This window comes from Rhinopithecus bieti, unplaced genomic scaffold (genome assembly GCF_001698545.2).
Source record: "Rhinopithecus bieti isolate Rb0 unplaced genomic scaffold, ASM169854v2 scaffold_2439, whole genome shotgun sequence".
Classification (NCBI taxonomy): Eukaryota; Metazoa; Chordata; class Mammalia; order Primates; family Cercopithecidae; genus Rhinopithecus; species Rhinopithecus bieti.
In genome coordinates this window covers 1,968,629-1,987,040 of record NW_016804232.1, presented here as the reverse complement: position 1 = coordinate 1,987,040, position 18,412 = coordinate 1,968,629, and the positions used below count along the sequence as shown (strand labels likewise).

General features: G+C 39.4%; 1 protein-coding gene across 3 annotated transcripts in view; it reads right to left on the bottom strand.

Annotated features, from left to right (window-relative positions):
- SUGCT (succinyl-CoA:glutarate-CoA transferase) overlaps positions 1-18,412 on the bottom strand; it is a 732,347-nt gene that overhangs the window by 552,095 nt on the left and 161,840 nt on the right. For all 3 annotated transcript variants that reach the window (XM_017867385.1, XM_017867383.1, XM_017867384.1), the window contains one exon: positions 8,097-8,192. In XM_017867385.1, the coding sequence (XP_017722874.1) occupies positions 8,097-8,192 (96 nt within the window). The remainder of the gene's footprint in view (positions 1-8,096; positions 8,193-18,412) is intronic.

The window sequence follows — 18,412 nt, the reverse complement described above, 5'->3', positions numbered from 1 at the left end:
ATCATATAAATAATTGTTTTCTTCAACCTCTTGAGTTAGAAGCTACTTCAGAAGAAAAGTTTAGAAGAAATTACCATGTGAATTATTAGGCCATTTAATGGAAAATTCCCATTGAAAGGCTCATGAAAGAGCATAAAAAAAGAATTCTCATTAATGAACTACTCAGAAAGTCAACTACCCCTAGCTATTGCATACCACCTGAACTCCTGGGGTCTCCCATTGGTCTGTAAAGCACAGACTACATCATAGAATAGACAGCAGAGGGCTTCCATCCAGCAAACATCACCCAAAATTTTTTGGAAGAGTCCTGTATAGTAGCACATACAGAAATAGGATAGTATTTGAAAAAGACATTGCTTGGGAATCAAAGAAAGGTTGGTGGGCTTTTTAAGGTAAAAACTATGATCTGGCTGGGTGCGGTGGCTCATGTCTGTAATCCCAGCACTTTGGGAGGCCGAGGCAGGTGGATCACCTGAGGTCAGGAGTTCGAGACCAGCCTGGCCAACATGATGAAACCCCATCTCTATTAAAAATACAAAAATTAGCCGGACGTGGTGGCGTACATCTGTAATCCCAGCTACTTGGGAGGCTGAGGCACAAGAATTGCTTGAACCTGGGAGATGGAGGTTGAAATGAGCTGAGATTGCATCACTGCATTCCAGCCTGGGCAACAGAGCAAGACTCTGTCTCAAAAAACAAAATATGTATATATTTTACACATATATATATAAAATCATCTGCTCATCCTATGAAGTATAATACAGGTGATAGACGACATAAAATGCAGATGCAATGCCCTTAGGCAAAATATGGAAAGGGACACTTTCTCTCTTGTGACAGGAAGGAATGCAGTGATCTATACATAGGTTCAAATGCAAGAGTTTGGGAGGTACAGTAGACAAAAGATAAGCTAGTTTTCTTCTGGTTGCATTACTTTTAAGTGGAATAAGAAACAAAGTCTTTAAGGATGAGGAGAGATGGAAAGATCTTAGAGAAGAGAAGATACGAGGTAGTCATCTTAGAGGGGGAGAAAATAAATTACCTAGGTGAAGGTGGCAGGATTTCTGGGTAAGCCTGAGAGGCCACTTGAGAGAGATGGCCATGGATTGGGAGGCAGATCATCAGCATAGTAGCATATTTTCTTCTGGCCATATCCACCACTTGACTGCAGGCCACGAATAGATAAACTATTAAGTCTATCTGCACTGGGATTTTGCCAGTTGAGTGTAAAGGTAAAGGTGTAGTCATTGATAATAATAGTCTAAGACCGGAAGCAATGGCTCACAGCTGTAATCTCAGCACTTTGGGAGGTCAAGGTGGGTGAATCACTTGAGTCCAGGAGTTCAAGACCAGCCTGGGCAAGATTATGAGACCCTGTCTCTAAAAAAATTTAAAAATAGCTAGGCATGGTGGTGTGTACCTGTGGTCCCAGCTATTATTCGGGAGGCTGAGGTGGGAGGTTCACTTGAGTTTGAGGCTGCAGTGAGCTATGATCACACCACTACTCCAGCCTGGACAACAGAGAGAAACACTGTCTCTAAAAAAATAATGATAATAATACATTCTAGATCTGGAAACTGAGTGCCCCTACTAACAGCATCAACATCACCATGAAACAGAATCTGCATCTTGACAAGACATCCAAATGATTCACATGTACTTTAAACTTTGAGAAATACCAACTGAATGGGAGTGGGAGCCAAGTGAGAACAGAAAAGGATCATAATAAGAGAGGAGAGGTTAAAGAAAGGAGAGGGTGGACTGTTGCAAGGGTCCTCTATACGGATTTTACAGCCACCAAGACTGATGACAGGAGAAATGACTGGGTCAAAAGAAGAGAGATTAACAGAGCTATATGGGAAAATTGTCCAGGTGATAACAGATGGCCAAAAGGCTTGGAGTCCTGGTCATAATTGAGGCAAATGGGTATAAGGAGTGATGGGACTCATTCTGGTAGTACTCTATTTTATTTATTTTATTTTATTTTATTTTATTTTGAGACAGGGTCTCGCTCTGTCATTCAGACTAGAGTACAGTGGTGCAATCACAGCTCACTGTAGCCTCAACCTCCCAAGTCAGGTGGGAGGCTCAAGCAATCCTCCCACCTCAGCCTCCAGAGTAGCTGGAACCACAGACTTGTGCCATCACACCTGGTTTCTTCTTCTTTTTAATTTGAAAGACAGGGTCTCACTATGTTGCCCAGTCTGGTCTCAAACTCCTGAGTTCAAACAATCCTCATGCATAAGTAGTGCTGGGATTACAGGTGTGAGCCACCACGACTGGCTCTGGTAGTCTTTTTAAGGAAATGTTACAGTCCTATTCTCAAGACTGGCCTCTCACGCAATTCACCCTGTCATGAGGGCAACACTATAGCTGAAGGAGCTGTGGTTTTACCAGGAGCAGAATAAACTGTGAGCTCCTTCAATTCCTGCTGCAGAAGGAATGAGCTGGCGGACTGTGTTTCTCGTCAGAAACACAGTCTGGTGGGCTTCTATTAGATCCTCACATCAGCTTGCCCCTTGGGAAGGGATTCACTGTATATCAAAACTAAATCATTAAGCACTTAGTATAGTGGTAGCTACCCAAAGATCTGTGGGCACAAAGACTGTGCCTGCACTAGAGAGCATAAAAACTCATAGAAGACTACAGAAATTCATTGCTCTTGAAAAGGAGAAGAGAGAGACAAGGGACCTCTGAAGGCAGAAAGGAGAAGGGAGAGAGAGAGAGAGAGAGAGAGACAGAAGATGGTGAGATTCTTATGCTAGTCAGGACAGTGAAACTCCCTGGTAACAATCAAAGGATGTGGTTAGAAAGGTGAGGCCTCCTGTTGTAAGACTGGGTACATTTCATCTATAAAAAAATACTGCTCTTAAAATGTAAGAACAGATGGTGAGGACATGGAGAAAAGACAGTGCTTATACCCTGCTGGTGTGAATGTAAATTAGTACAACTTCTATGGAAAACAGTATAGAGATTTCTCAAAGAACTAAAAAATAGAACAACCATTCAATCCAGCAATCCCACTACTGGATACCTGCCCAAAAGGAAAAAAAATCATGATATCAAAAAGATACCTGCATTCATATGTTTATCGCAGCACTACTCACAATAACAAAATCATGGAATAAACCTAAGTGCCTGTCAACAATGGACTGGATAAAGAAAATGTGGTATATCTATACCATGGAATACTACTCAGACATAAAACAAGAGTAAAATCATATTGTCTGCAGCAACATGGATAGAATTGGAGGCCACGATCTTACGTGAAGTAACTCAGAAACAACAAGTCAGGCTGGGCGTGGTGGATCTCGCCTGGAATCCCAGCACTTTGGGAGGCTGAGGTGGGTGGATCACCTGAGGTCAGGCGTTCGACACCAGCCTGGCTAACATGGCAAAACCCCATCTCTATTAAAAATACAAAAATGATCCGGGCATGGTGGCACAGGTCTATAGTCCCAGCTACTCGGCAGGCTGAGGCAGGATAATCACTTGAACTCAGTAGGCAGAGGTTGCAGTGAGCTGAGATAGCACCACTGCATTCCAGCCTGGGCAACAGAGCAAGACTCTGTCAAAAAAAATGGCTGGGCACGATGGCTCATGCCCATAATCCCAGCACTTTGGGAGGCCAAAGTGGGTGGATCACTTGAGGTTAGGAGTCCAAGACCAGCCTGGCCAACATGGTGAAACCCTATCTCTACTAAAAATACAAAACAATTAGCCAGGCGTGGTAGTGTTTGCCTGTAATCCCAGCTACTCAGGAGGCCAAGGCGGGGAATCACTTGAACCAGGGAGGCAGAGGTTGCAGTGAGCCGAGATCGCACCACTGCACTCCAGCCTGGGCAACAGAGTGAGACTCCACCTTAAAAAAAAAAAAAAAGAAAGAAAGAAAAAAGAAACAGCAAGTGTAATACCACATGTTCTCACTTGTAAGTGGCAGCTAAATAACATGTACCCATGGACATAGAGAGTGGAATAATAGACACTGGAGACTCGAAAACGTGGGAGGTGGGAGGGGAGTAAGAGAGGAGAAAGTACCTATTAGATATGGCATATACTATTTAGGTGATGACTGCACTAAAAGCCCAGGCTTCACCACTACATAATATTTCCATGTAACAAACCTGCACTTGTATGCTCTAAAATCTAATTTTAAAAGAAGTAAATAAAAACTCCATTTTTTTCCCACTATATTCAGTATTGCCTGTCCTTGTGAGTGTATTCGTGAATGGATCTTCTATGATATAGGAGACAGGTAGAGGTCAGTGTGGGTCATAAGCAAAGGAGGACATGCAAATGAAGGTTCCTAGAAGGTTGAAGAAATTTGGGCGAGAGTTTTAGATAGATGCAGGCGATGAAATGAAGAGAATTACCATGTTAGGCATGTATCTAAAGGACAGTGGCCCAACTGACAACTATGTTACATAATAAAATATATTCTTTTTGAAGACCAGCTATCTGCTTTCTCTGCACCTTCCTCTCCCATCTCTAAAAGCCTACTGTCTTTAAGTACAATTGTTTAAGGACTGGGAAACATACCTATACATTAAAAATACTACAGGCTCATGCCTGTAATCCCAGCACTTTGGGAGGCCGAGGCAGCCGTACCACTTGAGGTCAGGCATTGGAGACCATCCTGGCCAACATGGAGAAACCCCATCTCTACTAAAAATACAAAAACTAGCCGTGCCTGTTGGCTTATGCCTGTAATCCCAGCTACTCAGGAGACTGAGGCAGGAGAATGGCTTGAACCTGGGAGGCAGAGGTTGCAGTAAGCCAAGATCGCGCCACTACACTCCAGCCTGGGTGACAGAGCAAGACTCTGCCTCAAAAAAATAAATAAATAATTAAAAAATATTATGTAACTATTAATCCCTTAAGCTAAGTGCTTCTCTGTGGCAGGGTCCACTAGAAATGGGAACAAAAGAAGCAGTGAAATCTAAAACTTCTTTTTAAAAATCTGAAACCTGCCAGATACTGTGGTTTGTGTCTGTAGTCTCCCCTACTCGGGATCCCAGCTACTAGGAACACCTGAGCCCAGCAGGTTGAGGCTGCAGTAAGCTATGATCACACCACTGCACCCCAGCCTGGATGACAAAGTGAGAACCAGTCTCTTAAATAAATAAGCAAATAACTGAATTATCGGAAAAGCATCCACCAATATGTTCAACAAGTAGCAAAATGATTATCTCAGCTCTGTCTACGTTTGTATAACTTACTTAATCTTAAAAAAGCTGGCAGCCAAAGAACAGGGAAGAAAAGGGCGTGAGTGGATAATCAATCTGAGAAGTTAAGAACTGTATGCTTATAAAATAACACACAAACAAGGATCACTACTTTTCTGAAATTTACATTCCATGCATTGGAGGTATATAATCTTTCAGATAGGGTTAAACAAGAATGGAAGAGAGTGAGCTAGGCACCTTAAGTAACTCCTGTGACCATCAGAGTTTTCCATTATAGAGAGGCAGCCCAAAAGTCAGACAACTCAACTTAGACGCAAAGCTGTAATTATTACAGAAAACTGAATTATAATTATCCTGGCATTCACCCACAAAAATATTCCCCCAATCTATTTTTAAAATTGAAAACAGACCGAGGTCTCTAAGCATATCTAGGACCCATCTTGGTATGCTAGTTTCATTTCAGCTAAATTTGCATTTATTCCTTAATCACAGTGCTGAACTAGTTCTTGGGAAGAGGAAACAAATTAATTCTGGGCTCTTGAGGAAATACCTTGGTAGATTTCTTATTTCTTACAGATAATAAAGCTTCAATCAACTAAAATCAAATAAGCATACTATTCATTTTACGTGAATGGCACAATTCAACAGGAAAGGTACATTTCTATCACTGAAGAACAGACAAACACAGACACAGATACACACACAAAGAGAGAAAAAAAAAACCCCGTGTCTTTTACTTTCCAAAATAAAAGCCAAGATTCTGAATTTCTTTTTACCACATAGTGAAATAATTGAGGGCATACCCAGGGTGCCAGAACTCTAGGTGCACATGCCCAGAAGGGACAGCTGAGGTCTATATAAAGCTTTTTAAAATGACACTCCATCTTTTAAATGAGCAAAAAATAAACTATAAACTTTATGCTTGAATGCAGTGAACACCTACCTATGTGATAGGATTTGGAATTACACTAGAGAACCTTTCAACTCAGGAATGCTTTCTTCACATATATCACAGGCTGAAGGCCAGGCCAGGCATGGTGGCTCATGCCTGTAATCCCAGAACTTTGGGAGGACGAAGCAGGTGGATCACTTGAGGTCAGGAGTTCAAGGCCAGCCTAGCCAACATGGTGAAATCCTGTCTCTACTAAAAATACAAAAATCAGCCAGGCGTGGTGGCATACGTCGGTAGTCTCAGCTACTCAGGAGGCTGAGAGAGAAGAATCACTTGAACCTGGGAGGTGGAGGTTGCAGTGAGCTGAGATCGTGCCACTGCACTCCCACCTAGGCAACAGAGGAAGATTCCATCTCTAAATAAATAAATAAATAAAAGACTGAAGGCCAGATTTCCATTATTTGAGATGATTTCACATAGATTCTAACATTGTTCTCTGTTAAAATACCCTTGAGAAAGACCTCCATTATCAATGATGAGTATAAATTTAGCTGATCAGACCCGTGACCTAGAAGCAAGTTTGATGGAAACCCTTGATAGGGGTAGAGTTCACAAAGGCAACTGAAATCACCTTTTCTTGTCAAAGGTAGCAGTATCTGAAAGAATATTCAACAAGGAGGCAGGGGACCACAGTTGGAGTCCATCTGCCCAATCTAGGTATCAGATTTCTTATCTGAAAAACACAAAGACTAAATCTGGTGATCTCTAACCAATTCAAAAATGTAATAACTTCTGTGAAGTGAAGCAAGTCTGGTTAGAAGTATAGGGTCAGTCACAAAGGGCTAGGAAGTGGAGAAGCAAAATGTCATTAATGGTGGTCATAAAACCAATGGTGGAGACAAAGGGGAAGAAGTGGAGAAAACACCTCCACAATTGTAATTACACCTAAACATCAACTCAATGTGTTGAAAAGCAATTCTACAGTGAAATCATAGTAATGCCTCAAGTAAGGGGCCATGAATATAAACAGAGAGGGAATCATCCTAGGTTCATATTGGGTCAGTGCTTTCCTCAAATTCTGATTTTAAAAAACGGAAAGGAAACTAGTTTTGCCTAAGGAAATAAAGTCTTAAAGCTAAAAGGATGATTAGCAAGGTTGATTAATTTCCTGGCAAATGAAAAATGCTGACGTTTTTGTTTTCTCCCAAGAGCACTAGCATTGAAATGACTCCAGTAAAATTCACTCATTCACTCCACAGATATGTATACAGTACCTAACACATGCTTCCATTGATTGTGAGAAGACATACAATGAAGAAGAAGTCACCTCTACTCTTAAGAGCTTGCAATAGAGTACAGAAGATATGCAGATACATTAATAAATAGAACAACATATGGTGCAACTGGACCAAGCAAAGGTTAGGGATTGGAAGAAGAGCTAGGTTTTGTTTTAAATTTTATTTTTGAAAGACCACAGTTACTTCACATATTCATTTACACTAGCCAAAGTCAAGAATTCCTAAGGACAAGTTTAGACACTTAATAAAGAACAGCAGCTCCTGAGCCATCTGCTTTGTTCCAAAAATGAAGAACCATCACACACAAATTTTCATTTTACTTCAATCCTGAGAGAATATTATTGTCAGATGGGGTAGGTAACATTTGTTTTATAACTGACATGGTTAACAAATCATGCTTTATAAAATGGCTACAGTCAGTGCCTCTTTTAGGTGGGAAAAAAAAAAAAAACCATCATCTGAGCCCAAAAGTCACTTATTTTCAATGAGTTCCTTTGATCTGTTCAGGGGTCCTGTTACTAATCTCTTTTTGATGAAGAAATATGCAAAACAGAAGTTAATGTGAACGACAGAACCTTGTTATAGCCAGACACAGATACATTACAAAAAAAAAAAAAAAAAACCTGAAGGATTTGTGTATAGAAAGAAATCGTTTTCCAAAAACACATCATATAAAACTACAAATTACAATAGCCCAACCCTAGACTGCTGAAGTCTTACCTGGTAAGGAACAATACTGCCATGAGCTGTACCCCAGCGTTTTGCTTCCTTTTGAACAATAAGATAATTTGCAGCTATCTGGGACAAACACGCCACCTACCAGGAAAAAAAAAGTAAATAAATAAAATAGAACAGCTAGTTTATCTATACTCAAAAAGGGAATGTTGTATTATGAAAGTAATTTCACTTCATCTCATTGTAGAAGAAAAAAATAACCGTCCATCAATTTAGAAAATATACAGGCATTTGTACTTTTATCACACAAATGAAGAACATTATTAAATTATTGCATGAGACTAAATAACAGTCAATTGAGAAATATAAACACATAAACGTTCAACCCGTAAAAAGATTATCTAAAAGCAGAGGTTGACCAAGCAGATGAAACTGTGGTCCAGCCTTTATCACCAAACCCACAGCAATATACATCAGCAACCCATACATTTTTTTCCCCTCTGCATGTGTCTCCTTTTATTTTGCACCAAGATAACACAAAAAGAACCTGTGTCATCACTGAGTAGATGAACCAAAGCCAGGAGCCACATTCCTCTACATTTCTGATGACATAAAAAAGCAGTAATAATAAACTTCCATTATATTTAAGTCAGTTTAGCCAGGTTTTCTGTTACTTTCTGCCCAAAGCATTCTGACACAAAAGATCAAGATTATTTGACTTTTTAAAATTAATTAGTGGATCATCCTCATTTAAAGAAACATGACTATACCTCTCCCAATCTGTTCCTAGTCCCATGTGCTCATTGTCACACTCAATTCAGTTTTTGAGAACTGCAGATCTATTAAATGAGTCATCAAAAATCTTACAGTCAATTTCTGACTACTGTAGTACTTCATGGACAGATCTTGACAAATCTACAATAGTTCAACTCAATATGACGATAATATGAGGATAATGAATTGATTCCTGGTGATCTGCCACAAGGATCTTATGTTCCAATGAATACGTATGGCTCCACCGCCACAGAACTATGGAAAGGAGGTGATCAAACGATTTTCCATGGATTCCAGAAAAGAATAAAAAGTGGTTCTGGCCACATGACATCATCATGATGCATCAGCTTGCTTTTCTCTTTCTAGATCGTCAGATGCGACTGGAAAACCTACCAAGCCAGTCATTAAAATATACCCCAAATTGAGATTGGCTCCTGGAACAACTCAAGGCATGATTTTTCAGGCCTTTTCTTGCCCCTTACCTAGCACAGCAGCTGTGCTTCCTACAAGATATATCAATAGGACTCAGCCTGGATGAATCTCCTTACTGCTGCAGCCATTCTCCTTTACTTTATTCTTGGGACTTAAACTCACTTTTATGTTCATTTGCTGCTCTGTCAAAATTGGAACTGCCTTGTGGCAGCTGGTTTGGCTGTACAGCCCAGGTGGCAAAACTAATAAACTTTGAGTCATCCACTTCTGGACTTCCATCTGGTCTTGGGCATTTGAACCATGGAGCATTCCAGGGCTGCCTGGGGCCACCTAGTGCTAATCACCATTTCACAGATCACTTCTGTGTCTTTCAAAATGGAAAATCAAATCAACATTTTGTAGCAAAAATGCCCGGGATAGGAAGTCCAGACATGGACAGTTGAAACCTGGATGGTTTCTCTCTGTTGACCTCTAGATAGTTCCATGACTGTGGGTATATAATTTACTTATTTGATCTTCTGATACATGCTCTATAAACTCTTGGGCATTTCAGCTAAACCAAAGGTTTTCAAATTTTTTTAAAAGCAGAACTCTTGTATTCAACTAAATAATACATGAAATCCTAATATATAAATATGTAAGCAGATAGTATTTCAAGTGCTCTGGATGAAGCAGAAGCAGTCCTGCACCACCACCCAGGCAGCATGAACACAAAACACAATTTGCAAAATAGTAAGTAATCTTCAATGTGCTTACAATGCAAATTTGGTGTACACTTTGGGCTCTATTATTCCTCTTAACAATCTGGCAGATAAAAAGACACGAGGGGCCGGGAGCAGTGGCTCACACCTGTAATCCCAGCACTTTGGGAGGCCGAGGCAGGTGGATCACCTGAGATTGGGAGTTCGAGACCAGCCTGACCAACATGGAGAAACACCATCTCTACTAAAAATACAAAATTAGCCAGGCATGGTGGCACATGCCTGTAATCCCAGCTACTTGGGAGGCTGAGGCAGGAGAATTGCTTGAACCCAGGAGGCAGAGGCTGCAGTGAGCTGACATCACGCCATTGCACTCCAGCCTGGGCAACAAAACCAAAATTCTGTCTTAAAAAAAAAAAAAAAGACACAAGGGATGCAATAGCAGTTATTTTCCCATGACACCCCTCACTGAAATTGGAGACATTTTCTGAATTTTGAGGTCTCTTTTCAGATCTAGCTATGTTATTTTCTTTTATTTATTTTTTCTTTCAAATAAATCACGGCGAATGTCACTCTCTAAGGGGCTCTGTTGCTACTAAAGGCCAAGAATTTAAATTAGTAAAGGTTATTCTGTACAAGTAGTCAATCACAAAAGGCTTGTTATTTCTACTTCTCTAATTTCAAAGTCAATAGATCAACATCATCAAGGGCTGCACGAGGTGGTGAGGTGACTGGATGATCACGGGCCAACTTATAAATCCTAAATTGATCTAAGATAGTTGCCAGGAATAGGGAAGGACCAGATTCCTAGCTGGATATCAGCTTGGCTACCCCATTCCTTACCCACTATCTTATTCTTTCTTTTCAATTTTTGACTTCTGTGTTTCTGACCCTGCCCCATTTAGAATGAGTTTGAATGAAGAATCAAAACCCATCTCTCAAACTGTTTGCAAGTAGAATACTATATACATTTCCTCCTCCATACAGTGGTAGTTAATGAAAACAAAAAGCATTTCAGAATTAGCAAGCTCACATTGGGCAGAAGGATTAAATAAAATTTTAAGCCAATTGCCATGAAAAAACAAAGTGTGGGCCAGGCATGGTGGCTCATGCCTGTAATCTTAGCACTTTGGGAGGCTGAGGCAGGTGGATCGCTTGAGCCCAGGAGTTCGAGACCTGCCTGGGCAACATAGCAAAACCCTGTCTCTACTAAAAATACAAAACAAACAAACAAAAAAAAGGTGGGAGGATCACCTGAGCCTAGGGAGGTCAAGGCTGCAGTGAGCGGTGATCACACCACTGCACTCCAGCCTCAGCAACAGAGTCTAAAAAAAAAAACAAAAACAAAAAACAAACAAACAAAAAAAACAAAATGTGATTTGTCAGTAACAACTCAAAGGCAAAGTTGGGGAAAAAAGAATTCTGTATTTTAAGAAAGAGAGCAACATGGCTAAACTTAGCAACTCAGTGTTTAAAGGGGGTATTACCAATCTGAAAGTAATCTACTATTTACAGGGATGTATTTTAAGGCAGGAGAAGGGAGAGAAAGTCAATAGCTATGATGTGATTATGTATGAAAAAATCAGAGGTTTCTTGGGCAATTAATGACAAATTTTGCACAAATTAAAAGAATGCACGATGTGACTTTTTGGTTAATAACTATATACTGTATACCCATTCTAAATACTGCATTAGATCATTACTTTCATTCCCTAAACTTAGGCTTATTATTTCATCAAGTGGACGCTATGTAATTTACTCAGAATGTTGCCTTTTTATGGTTTCATCTAAACAAAAAAGTCAACTTTGGTTTAATAATAATCATTCTGACAGCAAACTATTATTTTAGATAACAGAGTGGGTCCTGATATTCTTTGTTTCTAACCAGAAAACCAATGGGGTGGTCAAAATGGATCTCAAAGAGCACAGCCCCCAAAAGGCTTGAGGAAGAATATGCCCAATTATTTCCCAAAGCAGTCCCATGGTGTCTGTCACCACATGCTTCACTTCCACCGAATGAGGATCAAGCTGCAATAATACAATCTTTCAAATTCAAAAGGACAACCAGGTGTGACAGGTAAAATGAGAAAAACAAGACTAGAACCATGGTCCATTGCATCAAAATGGGTCATTTCCCCCTGCTTCCCTTGTGTGTCTTCTGGCCTACAGCTAAGTTGAACTCAACACCAACCATGCAATCATCCACCTGCCCACATTTCCACCTATTCCTCAAAGTCCATTTTAACATCATCTTTTCCATTAAGCCCCAATCCCAGCCAGCAAGCAAGAGATTATATTCCCTGACCCTGAATGAATACAACACTTAATTTATCTGATTTCTGCTGCACTTTCACAGTCTTCCTTGCACTACAACTAGAATTATAAGATGTCAAAACTAGAAGGAGTTAGGTCACTACTTCCTTAACCTACTCACGCATCCCAACCACCTATGGGATTCCTAGAACCCACCCCATACCAAATGAATCAGGTTTTTCAGGGATGGAAACCTGGAAAAAACTAATTTCACTAGTATAGTATTAACGGCACACCACAGTTGAGAAGCAAAGCCTTACAAGAGTCTAGTCAAATTCCTTAATATCCAAATGGACACATAAAGGAACATAGAAAAAAAAATAACTTGGCCAGGTGCAGTGGCTCATGCCTGTAATCCCAGCACTTTGGGAGGCCGAGGCAGGTGGATCACCTGAGGTCAGGAGTTCAAGACCAACCTAACCAACATGGAGAAACTCTGTCTCTACTAAAAATATAAAAAATTAGCCGGGCGTGGTGGGGCATGCCTGTAATCCCAGGTACTCGGGAGGCTGAGGCAGGAGAATCGCTTGAACCCAAGAGGCAGAGGTTGCAGTGAGCCAAGATCAATCATGCTATTGCACTCCAGTCTGGGCAACAAGACCGAAACTCTGTCTCAAAAAAAAAAAAAACTTACGTGAGGACATACAGGTGGTTAGTAACAGAACTTTACTCCAACAACATTGCCTTCCTCCATGCTACAATATTATTTATATATTCTCCTATCCCTCCTTTTAAATTAGGAGCTATTTCAAGGTAAGACTTATTTATTTTAAACCTTTTGTATCTTTCCATAGCACTTAACAAAGATCCTGAACACTATTTTTAACAAATGAATGAAAATGGTAATTACTACTTGTTTAATTATTCAGCAACTCCTGAGTGTTGCTATGTGTAAGGCTTTATGCTAGGTACTGAGTATACATAAGGAAATGAAAAAGATATAGTCTTGCCTTCTTTGAAATAGTGGAGAAAATAACTAAACAAAGAATTATAGGACCTGCCGTGGGGAAAGAGGATGGAAGACAAAACTGGAAAACAAAGAGTAACACGTGTGAAAGCTCAAAGGCAGGAAAGGGGTTGGCATACGGAAAGAACAAAACTGAAAGAAGACCAATATAACCAAACCATGCTGAGAAAGAGACTGAAATGAAATGAAAGAGAAAGGCAGACAGAGGCCAGTCATTGTAGATGTGGAACCATCTACAATGTACAAGGAACCATCTACATCTGTACAAAGGAACCATTCTTTGCACATCTTGCACAATGATCATTTCAGAACAATCACAAATTGTATCGTCCTTCTTCTATTTAAAACCCATAGGGATCCCCTCACATTTGTAATTATATTCAAAGAGTGAACTAAAAAGAGGCAAGAGAGAAAGGGGATTGTTAGGGATATTATAAAGGTCCAGGCATAATTTGATGATAGATAGCTCAGACAAGATTGGTAGCAGTGGACATGGGAAATTCTGGGTTTAAGATATATTTTAAGAGCAGAACAGGCAGAGCATGTGAAAGACTGCATAGGCAGAGGATGCAGATAGAATGGTGACAGAGAGGAGAAACCAAACTTAACTGCCATAGTCCTGCTGAATATCTGGGTAAACTATGACAGCATTAACAGAAAAAGGGAAATCAGAGAGAGAAGTAATTGAAGGGGAAAGAAAATAAAAGCCCATCTCTGAATGTGTTGAATTTGAGATGGCTGTGATATAATCAATTAGGCAGGACTCATTAGCATATAGAAAGTATTTAAAGTTCTAACCTAAGGGGAAACAGAGATAAAATAAGAGAAGAAATCGGAAATAATATCAAACAAGAGACGATAAAGTTTCCACACAAAAACAGTCCTTCCTCTATCACCAAAGGGATGATCAAAGATGTAGGTACAAACTACTAGAACCAATTTAAATGCCCAAGAATGGGTGTTTTAAATAAGCTATGACATCTGTATATAACAATAGAAGATGAATAGGCACTTAAATGACACAACAAAACAATATAGCATCATGTGAAAAAATATTCATAACATTTTGTTTGAATTTTATCTGAAACAAACTTTTTAGTTCAGAACAGTGTTCAATTTATAGAAAAACTGAGAATTCCCATCTATTCCATATCCAGTATCAGTATCCCTGTTATTACCATCCTACATTACTGGAGTGCCTTCTTAACAATTACAGAGCCAATGTTGACACTTATTGTTAACTAAAACCCATACATTCGGATTTCCTGACTTTTCACTTCATATACTTTTCCTATTCCAAGATCCTACCCAGGATACCATATTGTATTTAGTCATTCTGTCTCCATACTTAGTCATCCTGGCTTCTCTTCGCTGTGACAGTTCCTCATACATTCCTTATTTTTTATGCACTGAAAGTTTTGATGAAACTGATCAGGTATTTTGTAGAATTTTTCTCGACTGGGATTTTTGTGATGTTTTACTCATAATTAGACTGGAGTTACGAGGTTTTAAAAGAAAGACCATAAAAGAAAAGCACCATTTTCAACATATCATATCAAAGATATACAGTGTCAACAATCAATCTTGATCACCTGGCTGAGGTAGTGTTTATCAGTTTTCTCTGCTGTAAGATTACTCTTTTTTCCTCCCCCTTTCCATACTGTACTCTTTGGAAGAATGTCACTACATGCAGTCTGTACTTAAGGGATAGAAAGTGATGGTCCTGCTTCTGGAGGGTGGAGTATCTACATAATTATTTAGAATTTGGCACACATTTGTCTCCCTTTATTTATTTATTCAATCATTTATTTAAATCAGCATGGTAATGTGGTTTTTTTTAAAAAATACTTTTTTGGTTATAATTCAATACCACTTTTTTGTTTTTGATCAAATTATTCCAGTTTTGGCCATTGGGACCTCTCTCCATGGGTACCTGTGTCCCTTTCACATACCACACGTCGTTGTGGGGGCTTTGTTTTTAGCACTCCCTTACTTTGTGACAATATAAGATACTCTGGGCTCACCTTCCTATTTCCTTTCCCCGTCTTACAGGAAAGCATAAAGAGAATAGGAGTTTTAGGGTAAAGAGCAAATATTTATTTCAGTGTCAATCAGCACCTTATTCATTCCATACTTTATTGAAAAAACGCTGACATAAGCCAGGTGTAGTGGCTCATGCCTGTAATCCCAGCACTTTGGGAGGCTAAGGCAGGTGGATCACTTGAGGTCAGGAGTTCAAGAACAGCCTGGCCGACATGATGAAACCCCATCTCTACCAAAAATACAAAAATTAGCTGGGTGTGGTGGTGGGTGCCTACAATCCCAGCTACATGGGAGGCTGAGGTAGGAGAATCACTTGAGGCGGAGGTTGCAGTGAGCCGAGATAGAGCCATTGCACTACAGTCTGAGCAACAGAGTGAGACTCCGTCTCAAAAAAACAAAAAAACAAAAAACAAAAAAAAACAAAAAAAAAAACACTGATATCACACCTACTATGTGCCAGGAATTGCTCTAGATACTGGGATACAGCAGAGAAGGAGAAAGACATAGTCCTACTCTCATGAAGCTTACATTCTAGGGTAAGCTACATTCAGACATAAACATACAGAAAAATACCAAGAAATGATTCATGCTATGAAAAAAATGCAACAGAATCACAGAGAGTGCTCTTTTAAACTAACGGGTTTAGTAGAGGCCTCTTTGAAGATGTTATATTTAATTTAAGGCCTGGAGAAGGCATGCTAAAATCTAGGAGAAATTTTTCTTTTGGTTTGAGACAGAGTCTCACTCCATTGGCCAGGCTGGAGTACAGTGGCACAATCTCAGCTCATTGACCCCCACCTACAAAGTTCAAGCAATTCTTCTGACTCAACCTCCCAAGTAGCTGGGATTACAGGTGCACAACACCATTCCCAGCTAATTTTTGCATTTTTAGTAGTCACAGTTTCACCAGGTTGGCCAGGCTGGTCTCAAACTCCTGACCTCAAATGATCTGCCTGCTTGGGCCTCCCAAATGCTGGCATTACATGCATGAGCCACTGTGCCTGGCCTAGAAAAAATCTTTCTAGGCAGTGAGATCAACCAGTTAGAAGACTTTAATATGCTAAAAAGCTTACATACAGTGAAGAACAGAAAGAGGGCCATTGTAGTTGGAACTCACTAAGTAAAAGAGACAGTAGTACAAGAAGGGGTCAGGAAAGTATACAAGGGCCATACCATATGGGTCCTTGCAGGCCTGGGTAAGGATCTCAGATATTATTCCAAGTGTCATAGGAAGGCATTGATTTCTATAATTAAATCACCTGGTCATTATGGCATATGAACAGGCAATGAATGAAAGCAAATTAAGTCACATTACAACTCCCATTTTGTAAGAAAAACTAAAGACCAAGGAGATTAAATATGCTGTCTAGGTCTCACAGTTGACAACGGAAAAATCCTGACCCAAATCCAGGTCACTGTACTCTGTACACCATCCCTAAGCCACTACCTCCTCTCTGTTCAGCCTTTCTGCTCCCTGCCCCTTTCACCCAGGTAGTGAGCAGCTTCACCTTTGTATCTTTGGTTGTATCCTTGCCTTCACATTTTATATTCCAGGCAAGTCCCCCTACATCAATGGAATGGACTGGAAGTCCTCTACTGTCCCCTGTACTTAGAAAACACACTGTTAACTAAACCAATAAATTCTCACATCCTTCTGCTCAACCTCACTCATTTACTAACTATAAAATGTCTTACGGGGAAAAAATTGCTAAAAGAGAAATGAAGGGGCTAGCATTCACAGAAAACATAACTTTCAAGAAGAAAAACTGGACCTCGCCTCAGGAAGAGATTTCGAGTTTCTGGCATCTCTCTTTTTAACCTAATACTGTTACTTTACATGTCAAACTCCCTTTGCAATTCAACTTGCTTCACTTAGTTCCTCACACCTTAAGGTGAACAAATTTTTTCAGAATAACTAGGGTCGAGGAGGAAAAAAGACCCCAGAGTACACAAGGTATATTGGCCATGCCATGTTAAAAGGAGAATCAATATTCTACCCATCGGCGCCACATTTACCATTGTTTCTAGTATTGATGACTGATCAGAGCTAACACTTACTGCACACTGTTCTAAGCATTTTATATGAATTATCTCATTTAATCCTCATAACTTTATGGGAGAGGTACTATGATGACCCCATTTTAGAGATGAGAAAACTGAAGCACTGAGTAGTCTGAGAATCTGCCCAATGTTATATGCCTAGTAAGTGGACAAGCCAGGATCTGAACTCACCTAGCCTAGTTTCTGGCATTCTATACTAAATTAGATACAGAATCAGACTTCTCAAAATTTCTGAGTGGCCCTGATCCTGGAAAAGTTTAGTTGGAATTTACTACTTGGTAAAGAAAAAATAGTGATTGAGCATCCTTTCCAATTAGGTGAACCTCTACAGATAAATGTGACCTTAATTATTACATAATACATAATGCAGTACTTATTCAAAGTTTTCTGCTTTGCTGCAAATATGGTTTGGCTTCTACTGCAATGTAATTAGAAATAAACTTCAACCCATAAATATTTTACCTGTAAACATTGAAAACCAGTAGAGTTGTTACATAATTTGAAAATCTCTACTTTTATTTACTTACCAAAGAAAACACACATAATGGAATTACTCTCTTCATAGTCATTTTTTAACTTAATGAAAGGAACATAACTATTACCCATTCCTCTGAATTGTCATTAACAACAGTCAAATCATATTGATATGTATATTATTTACGAACTCAAAAGAAAAACAGATCCACATTATACTGAGAATAATTTTCCCAATCCATATGAATCAAAATCAGACATATGAGGAAACTGGGTATCAAATGCCAGAGGTAAAACTAGACAGCAAAGAGAGACAGAATTTCAAAAGCGTGTTGAGAATAATACATCAAACATATTTCTTACCATGAACCACTGACCCAGTCAATCACATGACTCAAAGAGCGGTTATGAACAACTAAACAAAATGTGATGAGTAAGTGGAAATGTAGAAAAACAACATTTAATGACAGGGTGTGCTTATTTATTCCTGTGATAGCAAGTCTTCAGTTTCAAGTGTCTTCTGCAAATACTCTTTTACATTTTAGATAACAGATACAAAATATAATATATAAATATATTATATAAATATAAAATAT